The sequence below is a fragment of the Hydra vulgaris genome, chromosome 03, assembly GCF_038396675.1.
Source record: "Hydra vulgaris chromosome 03, alternate assembly HydraT2T_AEP".
Taxonomy (NCBI): domain Eukaryota; kingdom Metazoa; phylum Cnidaria; class Hydrozoa; order Anthoathecata; family Hydridae; genus Hydra; species Hydra vulgaris.
In genome coordinates this window covers 2,244,136-2,260,000 of record NC_088922.1, presented here as the reverse complement: position 1 = coordinate 2,260,000, position 15,865 = coordinate 2,244,136, and the positions used below count along the sequence as shown (strand labels likewise).

The window sequence follows — 15,865 nt, the reverse complement described above, 5'->3', positions numbered from 1 at the left end:
GTAGAGTTATTAACATTTGATTATCAGCAAAACATGTCCCTCCCTCATTTGGTAAATGGTGATATTTTTTTCAAACACCAGCTTTGGGAATATAATTTTTTGTATATACGCTGCCAGTTCTGAAAAGTCTTATTTCTTTATGTATAATGAAACAGTTGTCAAAAAAGCACAAAATGATGTTGAAAGGTGTCAGCATTTTTTTATTCAAAATTTTTTTGCTGCTTCAGTCAATAAGCTCTACTTGTAGTCTGACAACCGTAGTTCACAAAATAAAAATCATAAATTTGCTCACTATCTATATACTTTAGCTCATTCTAAAAAATTTGTCACTAAATCACTATCTTGAACCAGGACACTGCTTCTAACCTTGCGACCCGAGTTTTAGCTTGATTGAAAAAGAAAAGAGAAAGAGAAAGAATACTTTTACCAGAAGAATAGGTTTTTTTTAGTAAGAAATATTTATCGCAAGTTTGTTTTTGTAACGCGAGAGCTGTTCTTGAACTTTAGTAGCCGTTTCTCTGGTTTATTCAAAGAAAAAGGTCTTAAATAAACGGAAAGAAAAAGTTTTCAATCTTATCTTACCGTGTGATGGATTACTCACAAAAATATGTAAATGCAGCAGTTTGGCCAGTGGTTTTTTGAAAGAAAATTTTTTTTTCAAAAATTTGGAGCCTGTCTGACTTTACTAAATAATGACATTCCGGTCTAATAGCAGTAAGCACCCGAAGAATTTACAAGTAAAAAAACTTGGAGCCAAATATGTTCCACTAAACTGTATGTAGTTTTATGACACGTTAAAGTGACAAGGTACAAAACAAGATGGTCCACTTTCTTAGGATAGCTTCACAGACTAAAATTTATTTTTTATTGTGATATAATATTTTAAGTAATGAAATACAGTACACAATTTAGAAAGTTTGCTTGTTTGTTATTTGTCATTTCTGGTATTCTATTATTGGATTTAAAAAAAATAATCATCGGCAATAAAACAGCTAAAGCTTAGTTAATACATTTTTAAGGAAATTTAACATAATAAATAAATAAATATAGCACTTATGAAACCTGTTTGGTATTTTTGTTAATTCTAATCTTGTTGTGTCGGATCTTGATAGTAATAAATTTAATTTTATCTGCTTAGTGCAAAAACGAGGTAACTCCTTGAGTTTATTTTTTTTATATTGTAGTTAGTGTTGATGATACAAAAACAAAATTTACAAAAAACATCTTATACTAAACTACGCAGAACTTAAAAAATTGAGAGAAAATAAAAATTTCAAAGTTAATAAGTTTTTTCCTTCTCCTGAACAATTTGTAAAAATGGATATAATCGTTTTTGCACCGAGGTCTTCAATTACTATTGCTTTTATTATTGTTATATTCTCAGTTTTGATTAATAACGGTCTTATTGATTGCTACTTTTGATGCAAGGCTGTAAAAAACGGACGTTATGGAAAGGTTGAGGCGTTTCCTAAAAATATTAATTATTGACGTCAAAACGTCAAAAGTCAAACAAACAAAAAATCATAAACTTTGTGGTTTAAAAGTTACATAACTTTTTAACTAATAATTATAATATTATTTTATTTTAATATTTAATTGCCTAATATAACATTACCTCTTAATGGTATTTTTCGGGCTCTACAAAAGTAATAACTTCGAATATTTACAGTGTTTAACAAAAAAATTTATGTAACATTTTAACGTAACAATTCTATATGGCATATAATACAATTCGTAAGTAGTTTTATACATAACTTTATTAATTTTTATTTAAGTATTATTAATTAAGCTCTTGCTTTTCTCAATATTTATACAATTTATATTTAACTATAATATTTATATTTAGACATAAACGACCATCAAAGTATTATGAATGCTATAGATGATTACCATAAATTCACGTGTTTAAAGTTTGTCAAAAGAAGCAAAGAAAACACTTACCTAAATTTCTTTGTTGGAGAAGGGTAATTAATAAAATTTTTAATTTCAAATTATCATTATTATTTTTGTTTATTAACCTTTAAACTTTAATAACATCTAAAACAAAAAAGTTTAAGCATCAAACATTGTACTCTCAGAGCTAGAGTTGTCTCAGTTAGTCAATCTATAATTGTTTGCTGTTCAAAAGTGGATAACTTTATTTACAGCAGTCCTATTTTCTTTTTAATAATACTTATAGCTGTGTGAATTTATAAGTTTTATTGATATTTTTTGATTCTTTTTTAAACGGAAGAAATAAAATAAATTTTGATTGGTAATATCTTGAACAAACATAAATAATTGACTTTCAAAAGAGTTTACATTTTCAAAAATAAAGCAAAATAGAATTTTTCTAACCAACTATCATAATTTAACCCCGGGTATTCGAAAGCATTTGACGATAAAAATGTTTTAATATGTTTGATTCACTGACCTCTTGATTCTCGAAAGAAAATGTTTACGTACCCTGTGCCTCTTGGTGATAATGCAACAAAAACTTTAAAAAGATAAAAAAATTTTCTTCAAACGAAACACAAAGTTATTATAACCACTCATACTCTTTGCACCATCTGTAGCGATAGAGATTCTCCACGATTTTGTCCTTTAAACAGAAACAATATTAGCAGTTCTTTGGGTATACCCTGGCGGGATACATATTGCCCTACTTGGACAGTATCCTTAAAGTCACATGACTTATAACACGCTAAAGAAAATATATACGACAGTATTGTATTAGAAAACTGTTGTGATGCCGCATTACCCATCATGGCGCATTCTCTGCTATTTTTATTGTTCTGTAAATTGTTTTTTTCAGAAAGTAGAATATTTTTGATTTTTTCCATTCTTTTTTCTTTAGATCTAAAACCACAAAAAGTCTTGATAGCCTCATAATTTAAATAAAAGAGCCGGCTACGGCTTGCAAGCAGCGGGTTGCCAACCCCTACCATATTCTAGTGCAGTAATAATTATTAAACATCAGCAAATTTTTGGGGTCTGGGTCTAATGTTTCTTAAGTATAGATGATAAACAGGGAAGAATATAAAGAATAAAAAATAATATGACAAGTTTGGAAAAAAAGAATGTGGTCGACACTTAATGATCAAATTTATGCTAATGAGTTTACCTAATTAAACTAACGTGTTATGCAATTATCTAAACTCATTATGATAAAACTGGCTATGAAACAATTTAAAAAAATTTGAACTTTGTGCTCAAAACAGCTAAACCTACTAACTGACCAGAATTGAGAGTTGATGAAAAGGACTGGGAAATCAATAAATCATAAATATAAAACCCTAACCATAACCCTGAAATATCAAAGGTATAATCTGATATTTATTTTTCAACTAATAAAAAACAAATTAGAGGTTTGTTGGTGGTGGTGGTTAAGAATAATGCATGCTTACATTGATTCCCTTAGCGCATGATTCCAACTGTGTGTACACAGTTGGAATAAATCATATCCATAAATCATTTTTTTTTACCTCAACTACTTAAATAAAAGTTTTTAAAAAATTTAATAAAAACTTTTCAATATTTTAATTTTTGATTTAACGAACCTAATTATTATAATAATAATTTAATTTAATTTAATAATTGTTCAACTATTAACTATTGATTATCTCTGAATTTAAAATTACTTTTCTGTCATCTATGCAACACTATTTTAAAAGCTTATGCTGTCTTCACTTTGCTTATTGTCATTGTGTTTTTTCAATTTATTCGTGATTCAATTTTATGTATATATCTAACTTCATGTCATTGTAATCTAATATAATATTATATTTAAAAAAATTATATTTTACAGTTGCTCCTCTCCGGTTGGTTATAAAGATGGAAGAGTTAATAATGTTTCGTTAGCTAACGGTTGCCTAGGACATGGAACCATATTACATGAGATTGGACACAGTATTGGTATATAAATATGTATAATAAAACAAGATAATAATAAATTTAAAGACGCGCACATAAAGCGGCGACAGTATTAATAGGACACTTTCATGATAAGTTGGTTTTTCTTTTTGATACCAAATTTTGTTTTTTATTTTAAATAGCAAACATCTACTTTTTCTTAAAAATAAATTCTTATATTATGTCAAAAGAAAATTATTGTTTTCAGTTTTTTGAGGGTATTCTCGTAATTCATTGAGTAAAATTTATCATCTATTAACTATGGGACGTGGTAAACATGAAATAAATGTCTTCCGAGAACAAGACAGACATTTTGAGATAAAGGATTAAAATAGCTCATATATTGAATTGTTCTCGTAAGAAAGTCTTCAATGCTATTACTTTATTTATAAAAGATTGATGTTTTGAGGAGGTCTACACAGTCACAGAAGTTGACAGAAGTATAAATTGGGCAACCGCAGCAAGTTCAGATCAACTTTGGATTGAAGTAAAGGCTGCTTAGGACGCCATTACGCCTCAACGATGCCAAATTGATCTTGTCATTTGGCCATTGTTGTCCCGCAGTTATTGAAATAAAAGGAAACCCACTAAATATTAACATACCTCAATTAAACTTTTTTAACTATTTATACAAAGAACTTATGTGACTTTAGTTGCAAAATGACAAAATGATAATATTGTATAAGGTGTGTTATTTTAATTGCTTCCATGTTCTGTACCTATAAATAATTTTTATAATCTTACTTTTTTTTAACTAATTTACTAAATTTCTATTTAGTAGATTTATCTTCTAAAACTAATATTTTTTAGATTAAAAAATTTTAGAGCTCAAAAACAAAGATCTTTGAAAAACAAATCATTACACTTTATACGGTTTTCAAAAGCAACGTTTAACACTAGAGTACTCCATGGAAACCACTGATAGCATACATAACACATTTGCAACTACAACTATTAAATATAATCTCAGCGTTCCTGTCTCAAATGACCTAAAAGTCAAACCACATGTTGAAAAAGCAGCTTTCAAAGCCAATCGCAAAATAGGAAAGCCTAAAAATGCTTTCTGCTGCAGAAGCTTAACTTTGTGACGCGCACTCTATGTAACATATTTCCAGCTATATTTTGAATTTGTCATTCAATCCGTCACCGTTACATGATATGGATATTAATTTACTTGAGAATGTTCAAGAAGTTTAATTCACCAAGGCAATATCATCTATTAGCGTCACCAAGGCGATATCATCTATTAGCCATATGGACACAAAAAAAACGTCTGCAGACACTTGGAATTACCTCCTTAAAAAAACGCTGTTTACGCGGAGACATTATCCAGCAGTCTAAGATACTCAACAACATAGAAAAATTAAATTTTCTAGTCCAACAGCACCAACTGATTAGGTACGACATATACAGTTTGCACAGCCGCGACAAAGAATTCGAACATCAGTTTTTAAGAAGATGCGTGGAGAGATTTAACTATATTACGAAAAAGTTGTAGTACAGTGGAATTCTCTCACACAACACGCAGTGGATGCTCCAACATTAAATGCATCAAATCCTGAAAAAGTTTTTTCATAAAATTAATAAATCAAAATTTATGTATTTTTTAATTTAACCAGATATATAGTTAAAACAGTAAAGGCCAAGACTAAAACTAAGACCATAACATTTGGGCTTAAGACCATGACCAAGACTAAAGATTTCAACACCAATATCAAGACTAAAGATTTCAAAACCAATATCAAGACTTAGAAATCAAAATATAAACCCCAGAACAAGACTAAGACTTTAAAAGTTTTCACAAAACCAAGATAAAGATTTACAATAATTTTCACACGTATGTGCATAATTTTAGGCCTTTAGTTGATGTATTATTTTAACATTTATGCACATTACTCTATTATAAAATGTAATAACACGTGCATTATGTATATTATGTATAATTAGTATATTTATGTAATAACACGTGCATAGTATAATTATGTCATTGAATATGTAGAGCACTGATGCAGTAAACAAAAGATATCTTTAATAATTACGGAAAACTAACTTTGTTAAAAACAAAATGTACTAAAATAAATAGTGCACGACCATCACACTAAGAAGCTAAGAATAGCACATATAAACACATATAGAAGACATGCGGTGATCAACGATATATTGCGGTGATAAACGTGCTATTATCAGTTATTAACTTGTTCATTGTGTTGATATTTTTGTAAAGATCATGAAAGTACGAGACAGTAAAGGTCTCAGGTAAAGACCAAGACTATTATTTCAGGTTTTTAAGATCAAGACCAAGACCAAGACTCCAAGCTTCAAGACAAAGACCGAAACTAAGACAATTGAGTGTAAGTCTCGAGACGTCTCGAGATCTAGATTTTAGTCTCGAGACCTGCATTTTATATATGTTTGTGATTGAATTTTAGGGTTGTTTCATGAACAGAGTAGACCTGATCGAGATAATTTTATTACAATACATTGGGGTTACATTCCAACAAGTAATTTATTTTAATTCTTTTTTTATTTTTTATTTTGTTTCTTTATTCAGAAGTTGACTAAACAACACAAATAACTAGAGCGAACAAAATACTTGAACTAGATGTGAAAATACACTTAAAAGTTTTTAGCATGGTAATTTACAGACATATAAATAGATTTGAAAAAAGTTCTCTCAATTTTTAATTATTGATGTTTTAAAACTTCAACAAACAATTTAAAGCTTTTAATAATAAAAGTTTAAAAGTATAAATTTTAAAAGTTTTTTGACTAAAATTTGTTAGAAGAGGAAAAGCATACTAACTTAATTTGAACCATTTATACCTCTCAAATTTTTATTTTAATCTTTTTATTATCATTAATGAAATTTTCAAACTTTTGTAATGAGGTACCATTGCAGTTCTCCAAATTATTTTATATTTTAATTAGATTACGTAATAAGGTAGACCGGGGTAGTTTAGTCGTAGGGACGGGTTGGCCTAGTCAAGTTTATTCAAATACTACGTGCTTTAACGAGCTCGGAATTTAGGTAAAAGTTGGCAGTAATTTAAGTCTCATTCCAAAAAGTATCATCTTAATTGGATCAAGTTTGGAAGGGTGCAGACTTTTAAACAGTGTCTCTAGCATGTTTATGCTCACTGTGATTGACGGTTTTTAATCGAAAAATGTTTCATCTAAAAAAATAAAAAATAAAATATTTATTCGAAACATGAAAAATACTTTTAATCTAAAAAAATAAAAAATAAAAATATTAATTAATAAAAAAATGCGAAAAATAGAAATCGGAAACCAATCAATAATATTTTATTATTGTTATTTTTGGATAGTCTAAGGTTATGCCAACCTTTTTCCATAAAAAATTAAAATAAAACATGAGAAGCTAATAATGTTACACATTAAAGAAAAAGAAGAGGACAAACACTCCTCGGTCTACCTTACTTCATAGTAAATACTACGCGCTACATACATGCACAACGATGACAGTTAAATTTTATTTCTTAAATTTTTTTTTTAAATACATTTTTTTTTTATTCATAAATTTTAAAAGTTCTTCAACAAACTGCAATTATTAATTTTTTACAACCACGGTTAAACAACCACGTTAATTGTTAAAAGTATATTTTTGAAAACAGTCCCGAAGATTATTTAAAATTTAGAATCTCAAAAACATGTTTAGAATTTAACGCATAGCTACATTAAAAACTTGATAAGTAACTAGACATAAAAATAAATTGAAAACAAAACTTTAAACTAGACTTAAAACTAAACTTACACTTGCAGTATAACTAATTTAAAAAATGTTATTGATAGACTTATTTTTTTATTCAAGAAATGCGATTCAACTTTCTCAAACAAACTCAACGATCTGTAGATAGCTTGGGAACGCCTTATGATTATGAATCGATTATGCACTATGGTCAAACTGCATTTGGTAACGGTAGAATTACTATCACAACTACTGATCCATCGAAGCAAAATGTTATTGGAAATAGAAATGGATTTAGTAAAATTGATATTCAACAAATTAATGCCATGTATAACTGCAAATAAGCTATTATAAATCCTTCTTCATTAGTTGAACTTTATAAGCCTAAATAAAGAAAATAAAACACTTATAAATAATTTTGCTACTTGTATATGCACATATAAACATAAAACTTTTACTAGAACTTTGTCATTTAAACTATGTTTCAGTGACGGAAGAAAAAGAAAAAAAAAGGAAAAAATGTAGGAACTTTTTATAATGATCAAACTTGTTTGTTGTTTGGATTTAAAGCAAAAAATGCAAACAACCTCGTAAAGAATAGATAGTTTGTGACCAGTGTAAAAAAACCATTTAGGTGTGTGGGACTAAGTTTTATGTGACATTTAAAAAACCATCTTCATCTAAATTATTTGTCAACAATTTAATTTGTGGCAATCAACGTAATAATGTCACCCTAACCAAAAATTATAACTTACCCAAAAACTTTCTACAAATAATCTCAAATAAAAAAGTACAGTTTTTAAATCTCCTATAAAATTTTGGCGATTGCAGTAAGGTCAGTGATGTAGCATAAGTGTGGGAAGTAAGGCGGTTGTCTCATTAAAAAGTATAAATTGAAGTATTCTTAAACAGTACTTATTGAAGAATCCTTGTATAACGTTTTTGTTATAATTTACATAAAATTTATTTTGGCATATTAGGAAAAATTAAGGGCGGAGCTTGTCAACTAAAATTCGATAAGTCTGTACCTCTATCGCTAAATATATTTTTATATATTGAATAATTGTATATATACTTTATATAGAGTAAAATGGGGCAAAATAAAAAAGGTAAGAGTTGTAATAAGTTTTTTTTCAAAAATTTTTTTTTTTAAAAGAGAAAATTGAGCTTTATTATAATATTTTAAATAAAATTCTTTAGTTTTTTAAAAAACTTTAATTCGTGAAAAAAAATGGTTAAAAAAAAAATGGTGAAGAAAAAAAAGGTCGAAAAAAATGCTGTTGTAAAATGAAACTTTCCATTTTTTCCACACCAACGTTTTCAAAAAATTGCTTGTTTATAACTATTTTATGGGGAAAATATGCATATTGGTGGATAATTAAAAGAAAAACTAACTAATAAGTTTTTCTGAAGTTCGAGTTGAGTTGTCACTTGTGAAATTTTGTGACACTTTTTGTGAATTTTTACATTTGTAACATTCACTTTTTTTACTTGACTTGGTTTGCTGCCGTTATTGTAGCCAGAGCAAAGATTGTTTCTTGATTTATTTGGAGTATAACAATTGTTGCAAAGCTGCAGCAAGCAAATGAGCTAATTGTAAATTTAGAACTTTCTTGATAAGCATATTAACACGATATTGTTTTCGATGCAAACGAGTTAAAATTTGTCACGTGTTCATCTACGACTAAAACATGAATACTAATAGTTGGATAACTATAATTCATTGGATAGCTAAAACATAACTAATTTATAAAAGTCTCATTCACAAAGTTAACAATTAGCCACCTTTTCCGTTTTAAACTCATAACTTTTTAAGGGAAACAGTAAACTAAAGATTCTTGAACGGCGTAAAAAGTTAAACAACGATATGTTTTAAACTTAGTCAATCTCTAATTCTCTTAATAAAAAATAATAATCGATTATATTAGAGCCAATACATAATAAAAGGTGTTTCGATTCAGTTTTGAATTGTTCAAGCGTTTCTTTTTTATTGTTAACAACGTGTGAAAATACTTCATAACAAGGTTTTGTTTCCTGTAAGTGAAGAATCAAAAGATAATTTTTAAATTTATTAGAGAAGCATAAACTCAATTTAAAACAAACATGGTCAATTTTTAGTAAAGTTAAGACAATCGTAAATTTAAATCTTTGACTACGTTAATAAAAATCTTAAGCACTTAGGATAAAGCTATAAAAATTAAAGGGGAAAGTGTGGATGATCAAAAAAATTTATAGTAACTAAAACTTATGTAGAGTACAGCCAAACTCCCAGTACTCTTTTTCATCACGTGCAAAACAGTATTATTTTTACTATTCCATATAGCCATAGTGTTTTGGCGAATAGTGGTTCCAAAACATTTTTGCATTTTGCTAACTGTTTATTTACTTAATCTTCTCTTTTAGTTATCCTTTGTTATCTAATACCTTTTAAAAACTCACGAAGTTTTTTTGATATGATTATCAATAACTTTTTTTTTTATATATATATAGAATGCTCGAGTATTCGAGTGTTTTTTGGTTTTAAGGGGCGAAAACCAGATTCGTTACACCCCCTTTAAAATCTTTTCGGGACGGCCCTGGGTTATTGGTTATTATTTTAAGTAATCATTAAACATACTAGCTGTCATAAACCGTACGATACGAGTCGTGGTAAGATATGGGTCGTGGTAAGTCTGTTCATCACCCGACTCTTTCTAAACTTGTTCCCAATTTGGTCTCTATACTTTAATTTATTATAGTAAACAGCAGAAAATCAATCGACTTAAAGTTTTTAGCTTTTTGTTAACAATTAGTTTTCTTTACTTTATAACTGTACTTATTTACCTCAATATTTTTTGAATAATAAAAGTATCTTGAACATATATAACAGTTGCATAACATTTCTTCAGGTGTTTTTCGAAACTTAGGCCGTAATAATATTTTATCCTCTCATTAAGATTTGTTTAAAAAGCAAAGTTGGACATTAAAAAACGGCCTAAAGAAATCTAGTTATTTTAAATAAGTTAGCTTTATCTGTTTGATACTTTTTCTAAAAGCTTTTTTGTGAAAAACTCTAAACAAGTTCATTCAATTTTTTTTTAAACATCTTCGCTTTGAACAAGGTTGCAAGCAACCACTAATTAGAGTTGGACGTTACTAGAAGAGAAAAGATGTAAGTTGTAGAGCAAGATAACGATTGACAGACGACTCAAAAGATTGCAAATTATATGAATCAGGAAAGAAAGATGAAGGAAGCGAATTCCAAAGAACTGATGATAGAGGAAAAAAATTAGAGGAATAAGAGTTTTTGGAGCACTTAGGAACAGTCGCAGAAAAAAGACGAGACTTAATTGAATGACGAGTAACACGAGAATGAATTTTAGTAGATGGCACAAGAGACGTTAGCTCTTTAGAGCAGTGCCTATAATGATATCTGTAGAAAAAAGAAAGAGAAGTAACATTACGGTGATGTGATAATGGTTGGAGGTTAGCTGCAAGAGCAGGTCCAACTATGTTTACAATCCGTTTTCGCACCTTGACTAAAAAAGAAAGGGCATCGTTAGAAGATAGAGAATAGAATTCAGAGTAAAAAAGTGTCGCGCTCGATAAAAAGATGCAACCTTAGTAGGTGCTAATTTTGCAACGAATTTGATATATGGTTTCCAAGAAAGATCGGAAGTAAGAGTTAAACCTAGAAGATGAAGGTAGATGACTCATCAAGTACATTACCGTTCATAAATATAGGAAGATCTAAAGTGTTGCGATAACCATTGACTAAAAAAAATTTATTTTTATCGGAATTAAAGTTTATCAGCCACTGCGAACCCCATGCTGTAGCATAAGTGAGATCCTTTTCAGGCTCAAATGCCCCCACCAAGCAATATGAAACTGTTGGCTTCTTTCATGACAAGAATAAATGGTAATATTATCAGCGAACAATGTCTCCTAAGATGTAAGAATATCTGGAAAATTGTTAATGTAAACTAAAAAAAGTATAGGGCCAAGGATAGAACCTTGAGGAACCCCTGAAGTTACAGAATAAGAAGTAGAGTGCTATCTATCGAGAACAACTTTTATAATATGATTGGAAAGGAAGGATTCAATAATCTTTTAAATGTAAATACACTGTAAGAAGAAAGCTTATGTAAAAGACCAGCATGCCAAACTTTATCAAAAGCTTTTAAAATGTCAAGAGCGATAGCCTTAACCTTTCCACCTTTATTAAATGTACGATAAAACCTATCGGTTATTACTGTTAGCAAATCAGCTGTAGAACGAGAACATCGAAATTCATTTTGATGATCAGAAAGTAAGTTATTAGATACAAGATGAGAGATTAAGTGTTAGTTAATTATAGATTCAAAAACTTTGCTTACGTTAGAAAAAGACAAATGGCATGGTAATTAGACGAATCAGATTGCTCTCCAGAATTTTGAAAGTAACGATAACAGATGCTGCTTTCCAGAAGGCTGGGAAACAAGACTCTGATAAGCACTAGTTGAATAGTTTTGAGCTGTTTTAACTGCCGAATTAGACGAATAAATTATTAAACCTGTTGTTTGTGCCAAAAATCAATACTTAATGCAAGTGGAAACTTCGAGTACAAAAGGCAACAAAAGTATAAATGGTTTCTATTCACATATAAAAAAATAACCGAAATATATAAAACAAAACAAAAACAGCCAATAAATTCATTCAAAACAATAGTTCCACAGATAATGAAATATAGAAATTTAATTGAGAAACAAAAAACGTATTTTTCTTGTGATAAAATAAAAATATAAACTTTAATAAAAATTTAAAAAAATATTCTATTCAACATAAAAAAGTATTAAAAATACTTATAAAAACAATTGAAAAATTGTTTTATTGCTATATATTCTTTATTAAATGGTATTAAGCTTTGTTTTAGCTTTTTGAATACAATCAACATTCCGAACATTTCTTATATTAAGCTATGTAGGAACTTTAAAAAATCAGTCATAATAGAAAGAATTCGACATAAAAATGGAACAAAGTTATTTAATTATTTAATTATATAGTTATATAATTAAATACACTTAATACATACTGATTTGTTATGTACTATTTATTTATTTAAAAACTTAAAAATGTGACTAAACGGATAACAAATAAGAAACTTTGTTAGGCTGTTTTTCTTTTGTGAAAGTTTCAAGATTTGTTATTGCAATTTGCATTAACTCATTTATACAACCATCATTACCAGGTTGCTCCATTCTGAATGACGCTGCTGAATTAGGATCATATATATTAAACTGACAATATGTGGGTAGAAAACCTTCTTCAGGCCTCAAATTTCCAACACGATACAAAATTTGCCCATAGACCCTAAAACAGAAAGGGCCATTATTTGAGGGGGGAGCTATTATGGCTGTAAAGGAAGCAAAAGGTGGAGAGGAGCTATAACTCCTTAGGTGTTTAAAATATTTTTGATTGACAGGATGATCAACATGGTTTCCTGTCATGAAATCAGTCAAAAGTGGTGAATATGGAGAAAGCGGAGCTAACTTTTCCTGAATGGCGGCCCTGAATAGCGGCCCAAAAATGAGTTTTATTCAAAAACTTCTTCGCACCACAACACTGACAAATATGGTTTAATTTTATGAGATTACTTATGAGTTACTTTTTATAGCAATACTATTTTATGCTATGCGATGCATTTATACTTACTGAGTTCTCGCCTAGCCTGATATCTTTCATTTCTACAACAATTTATTTCAGCTTACCTTGGCTTATCTCTCTCATTTCGACAACAATTTATCTCAGCTCACCTAGACTAATCTCTTTCATTTCAATGACGATTTATTTCAGCTAACCTAAGCTCATCTATTTCATTTTGGCGACGGTTCAATTCATCTCGCTTAGCCTGGTTTCTTTTATTTTGACGAAGTCTAATGATTTCACTTATTAAATCATCAGACATAACTAAGCATCGAAGGAGTGTGTCAAAATAATGAATAATATAATAAAAAGTTGAACTTTGATTTTAAGATTGAATTTTTAATTTTCTCTCTTAACTTATCTAAAATAAAGTGTAAGCAAATAAAACATAAATAATTATCGACTTTATTCTACCTCTTCTCTTATTTAAATAAATATTTTAAAATAATACATCAATGTGTAAAGTTATTTCTTTCAAGAACTGATACTAAAGTTATAAATAAATTGTAATCTTTACAACTGAGTAATGTTATATATTTAAGTTATTATTCATTATTGACAAAATATTATTGCAATGTATCAATATGTTTTGTTGTTCAAAAAATCAATAAAAGGTAGTTGAAAAAAATTACAAAATTTTTATTGATAAGAACTCATAAATTTTTATTGATAAGAACTCATAAATTTTTATTGATAAGAACTCATAAATTTTTATTGATAAGAACTCATAAATTTTTATTGATAAGAACTCATAAATTTTTATTGATAAGAACTCATAAATTTTTATTGATAAGAACTCATAAATTTTTATTGATAAGAACTCATAAATTTTTATTGATAAGAACTCATAAATTTTTATTGATAAGAACTCATAAATTTTTATTGATAAGAACTCATAAATTTTTATTGATAAGAACTCATAAATTTTTATTGATAAGAACTCATAAATTTTTATTGATAAGAACTCATAAATTTTTATTGATAAGAACTCATAAATTTTTATTGATAAGAACTCATAAATTTTTATTGATAAGAACTCATAAATTTTTATTGATAAGAACTCATAAATAAGGCAAATTGAAAAAAAAATAAAGGACTGTCTGATCAGCAAATACTGCTAGCGTTGAACGGTAAAATGTTATCCTCCGTCAAAAATCTCTTTCATAACTCTGAAACGCATTTAATGCAAAAATAAATAAACAATAATAAGTAAATACAAAAGTAATAATAGAAAACTTCTGTAAAAAATCATATATTTGCTTTAAGTGAAGAAACTTGGAAATATTGAAACTTCTTAAACTATTTTAATTTTTTTTATATATATTTAACATTTTAAAAAAAAAGGTCATTAATACAAATCAGAAAAATTAAAATGTGTGTGTTTATATGTTAAAATGTATATATATATATATATATATATATATATATATATATATATATATATATATATATATATATATATATATATATATATATATATATATATATATATATATATATATATATATATATATATATATATATATATATATATATATATACACTTATATTTATATATATGTAAAACATTTGAATATTATTATGGAGAAAATAATCTCTAAACAAAAAATTCTGAAAATTTAATGAGAGTTACAAAAACTTATTTTATAACACTTTGTATACTTACCTTTATAAAAAAGCAATAAATTTAAGTTAAACATATTTAATGAAGGAAAATAGAAACTTTTAAATGTTTAAACGGAAGATGCCATAATTAAAAAGGACAATTGTTGATAAAAAATCTTTTTAACAAAATTTATTTATCAACAAAAGCATAAATTGTTAACAAAAAAGAAAAGAGTATATATCTTTGAAACAATTTTTTTAAATTAACCAAGTACAAATTGTTAACAATACGGAACAGAGTATATACATATGTGCCAAAATTGTCACCATGTTTGAACAAAGAAATATTTTATATTTTTTTAAATAGAAAAGCTGTGAGGAAAAATGAAATTTTAGTTTTATTAATTAAATTTAAGACTTAGATAACTGAAAATATTGCTTTTAATTAAATTTAGAGGATATTGATTTTTTTTTTTTTTTTTTTTTATGTGAATAGCTAATGGTGACAATTTTATCGCAAATGAAAGCAAATAACATATTGTAGTAAATTAATATCGAGTGTATCTTCCTTTAGATTTAATTACAGCCTGAATTCTTTCAGGAACACTAGCAACCAATTTGCAGCATTCCTCGGGTGTAATTGAGTACCAAACCTCTAGGTACTAAATTACACTCGAGGAATGCCGCAATAGGAGTAAGAAAGTTGTAAACCCGTTTTTAACTTTAATAATTAAAAACCATAAATTTTCGAGTGGGTTAAGATCAGGTCTTTGTGCTGGCAAGTCAACGACTTTCAATTTCTCCTCGTAAAGGAATTTAATGGTCTTATCAGACTTATGCTTGGGGTCGTTGTCTTGCATGAACATCGTGTGACGTACACTTCTGCCCCATTTTCGAAGGGAATTGAAATACCCATTAATTTCCATTAATTCACCGACTCCAAGAGCACAGAAACATCCCCAAAACAAGAGTTTTCCTCCACCATGTTTAACGGTTGGTGTA

General features: G+C 27.9%; 1 protein-coding gene across 1 annotated transcript in view; it reads left to right on the top strand.

Annotated features, from left to right (window-relative positions):
• Positions 1 to 15,865, top strand: part of LOC100213181 (hatching enzyme 1.2) — a 58,001-nt gene that overhangs the window by 5,534 nt on the left and 36,602 nt on the right. Inside the window, exons 3-6 of the mRNA XM_065792908.1 lie at positions 1,847 to 1,964; positions 3,788 to 3,894; positions 6,321 to 6,392; positions 7,721 to 7,940. Coding sequence (XP_065648980.1) covers positions 1,847 to 1,964; positions 3,788 to 3,894; positions 6,321 to 6,392; positions 7,721 to 7,940 — 517 coding nt within the window. The remainder of the gene's footprint in view (positions 1 to 1,846; positions 1,965 to 3,787; positions 3,895 to 6,320; positions 6,393 to 7,720; positions 7,941 to 15,865) is intronic.